The 3,188-nt window shown below is 54.8% G+C and overlaps 1 protein-coding gene across 1 annotated transcript in view; it reads left to right on the top strand.

Moving 5' to 3' along the window:
* LOC111723141 (cadherin-23-like) overlaps positions 1 to 2,886 on the top strand; it is a 17,344-nt gene extending 14,458 nt beyond the window's left edge. The window contains exons 6-8 of the mRNA XM_023509605.1: positions 469 to 597; positions 1,930 to 2,058; positions 2,638 to 2,886. Coding sequence (XP_023365373.1) covers positions 469 to 597; positions 1,930 to 2,058; positions 2,638 to 2,886 — 507 coding nt within the window. The remainder of the gene's footprint in view (positions 1 to 468; positions 598 to 1,929; positions 2,059 to 2,637) is intronic.
* The last annotated feature ends 302 nt before the right edge of the window (positions 2,887 to 3,188 follow it).

Below are 3,188 nucleotides of genomic sequence, written 5' to 3'. Positions count from 1 at the left end.
GGGGCCGAGAAAGGCTGGCTTTGGGGTCAGAAGTATGTGAGCTCAAATCACTTCAGCATTTGCAAACTGTGACTTTGACTAGTTATTTCGCACTTGTGAGCCTCCTCTCTGCACACTGAAGAGAACAGTGCTTTGTGACAGAGTTGTTATAAGAGCCAGGTGGAATCCAGGTGACTCATGGCACGTGCCTGCCCCAGCAGTGGTAGCATTGCCCCTGCCCTGGGGTGACACCAGTGCTGTAGGACTCACACCCACTTGCTTAGCCCCCAGGCCATTATGTTAACACCCTCCCCCCGAGCCCAGGAGCCTGCAACAGGCATGGCCACCTCATTGGGCCTGCCACACCCACCTTGAGGGATGAAACAGTATGTTTCCCAATGCGCTTGCTGAACAGAGGGCCTGGGTGGCCTGACCTGGCCACTGTGCCTCCCCACCTTCTCACCACTCACCCTCTCTCCTCCCCAACAGGTGGTCTTCTCCCTGACCTCTGGCAACATCGCTGGAGCTTTTGAGATTGTCACCACCAATGACTCCATTGGTGAAGTGTTTGTGGCCAAGCCCCTGGACAGAGAAGAGCTGGACCACTATATCCTCAAGGTGGGGACTGGCCCCCTCAGGCTGAGAGGTGGCTGCTGGCTCAGCTCCTGGACTGGCCACTACTGACCATCCAGGAGGGAGCTCAACCAGCAGCACACCTGGTGGTTAGTTCATCTGCTGTCACCAAGTAACATGGGGCCGGCTGTACCCCTCAAGGGCAAGAGCACAGTGAGGCCACTGGGAAGAGGGCAACCTGGAGGATCTCTGGGTTCCTGGGAGGAAGCAGCTGAGGTGTCTATCCCTACTGTGAGAACCAGGAAAGTCTGACGGTGCTGGGGAAGCCCCATCTCTTCCACAGTAACAGTGGAAGGGTTACTTACCACTCTGTCTGGGCCTCAGTTTCCCCACTTGTGCAATGCACCAAAAAAATCCCCCTAGCCTGACTGTGCTGAGGTGAGAAACAAATGCAGATGTGAGGAGCCACAAAGGCCATTACTGCAGCATCACTGTGGCTGGGGGTGTTTGCGGAAGCCTCTCTAGGGACCTCAGGGCTGCCCCTCTGCAAGGGCCTGAGTTCCTCACAGCACTTAATGCTGCCCCACAGCCACCTGGGCAGCATCCAGGCTTCCAGAGACAGGCTCAACCTATGACTAGGACTCCAGCTCATTGCTGAGAAGATTCTTTGAGGCTTTCTCCCTATTTTCCAAAGGCCAGATCTGAGAGCATAAGATAGGGGATTTTGAAGCTAAAAGAAGAGGAGCAGCTCAGTGCCTCAAGAGGCTAAGGCGCCAGCCACATACACCTGAGCTGGCAGGTTTGAATCCAGCCCGGGCCCACCAAACAACAATGACGGCTGCAACCAAAAAATAGCTGGGCATTGTGGCAGGTGCCTATAGTCCCAGCTACTTGGGAGGCGGAGGCAGGAGAATCACTTGAGCCCAGGAGTTGGAGGTTGCTATGAGCTGTGATGCCATGGCACTCTACCCAGGGCGACAGCTTGAGGCTCTATCTCTAAATAAATAAATAAATAAAATAAAAGAAGAGGAGCTTTGGGTCAGGTTGCAGGTCCAGAGTCCTATTCAGAGGCTGGCACAGCTCAGAATACAGTCAGGGGTAGGTCAGGAGGTACAGTCTTGAGCACACTGGGGTCAGACTCCAAATGAGGGTCCCAAGTCAGGCAAGGATTGGGCCAGGATTGGTCACAGCATGGGGCAGAAGGTAAAGCTTTGGGGAGAGCCCGGGGCTGGCCAAGCCACCCAGGGGCAGGGATGGGTCAGTGAGTCTCTTCGCCCTCCAGAATCCTCCCCAATGTGGAGACAACCCTTTCAGGCTCCACGTTCCTCATCCTCCTCTACCCTTTGGCCCTGACTTCAGCCATCCTCCTCTGTGCAGGTTGTGGCTTCTGACCGTGGCACCCCTCCACGGAAGAAGGACCACATCCTGCAGGTGACTATCCTGGATGTCAATGACAACCCTCCAGTGATCGAGAGCCCCTTTGGATACAATGTCAGTGTGAATGAGGTAAGCACAGCTCCAGTGACCATGCAGCTGAACATCGGGAGGGATAGTGGACGTGAGCCAACCACGAAGCACTTTTTAAATGTCTGCCTGGCTTACTAGTCCCTCAGATTTGAGGGATGGAAACTGTGGCTCTTTCATTAATTACATCCTTAACCCCTAGCCTTAAAAATGTACCTGATATTCAGTCCTAAGATTGAGCCATTCCAGGAGAATTTTCACTTGGGCATTGCTGGGTATCATGCCAGGTTGGACGTTCAGGAAGGCAGGATGGCAACAGGATGGGGTCCATCTCTCAGGCCATGCTCCCCCCAGTGGACTTGCACATGCTTCTTCCCTGCACCTGGGTTTTCTCACCCGTAAATAAGGATGGCACCTGTACCTACCTCATAGGGTTGTAGAGAGGATTCAGCATATAGTCGCTGCCACCATCATCCTTCCCATCCTCAGCATTGCTCTATGGTAGATAGATCAAAGCTTTTGTGAGGCCCAGGGGAAGCTGCTGGGCTGCTAGGAGCAGATGCTGAACTTTGCCCCAAAGGCCTTGACTCCAGAATGACCACTTGTTGGCTCTTCTCCTAGAACGTGGGTGGAGGTACTGCTGTGGTCCAGGTGAGAGCCACCGACCGTGACATCGGGATCAACAGTGTCCTGTCCTACTACATCACTGAGGGCAACGAGGACATGACCTTCCGCATGGACCGCATCAGCGGGGAGATCACCACACGGCCTGCCCCTCCTGACCGCGAGCGCCAGAGTTTCTATCACCTAGTTGTCACCGTGGAGGATGAGGGCACCCCCACCCTGTCGGTGAGTGATGGGGGTGGCTAGGGGGAGGGGAGGGCAGGCAGGGTAGCTCTGGCTGTGTGTGAGGGGAGCAAGAAAGGGGGCATGGAACTCCTGACAGCAGGTGGATCCCTGACCGCTCCACGTTGGCCGTTAGTCCATCAGCCCAAGCACATGTATGAATGGCCTGTTACATGCCAAGGCTGGGGTGCTAGTTCGGCTGAGTATGCAGCTACACTGAACCTCTCTTTAATCCTCTGGGTGCTCACAAGGCTGCTCTATAGGATGGTATAGGTTGAGATTCTGTATCCGGGCCTGGCCCAGGGAGAAACTGGGTATAAACCCAG

The sequence above is a fragment of the Otolemur garnettii genome, unplaced genomic scaffold (genome assembly GCF_000181295.1).
Source record: "Otolemur garnettii isolate 467f Iridium unplaced genomic scaffold, OtoGar3 scaffold00008, whole genome shotgun sequence".
NCBI classification, from domain to species: Eukaryota; Metazoa; Chordata; class Mammalia; order Primates; family Galagidae; genus Otolemur; species Otolemur garnettii.
This window is presented reverse-complemented; position numbering and strand designations above follow the sequence as displayed.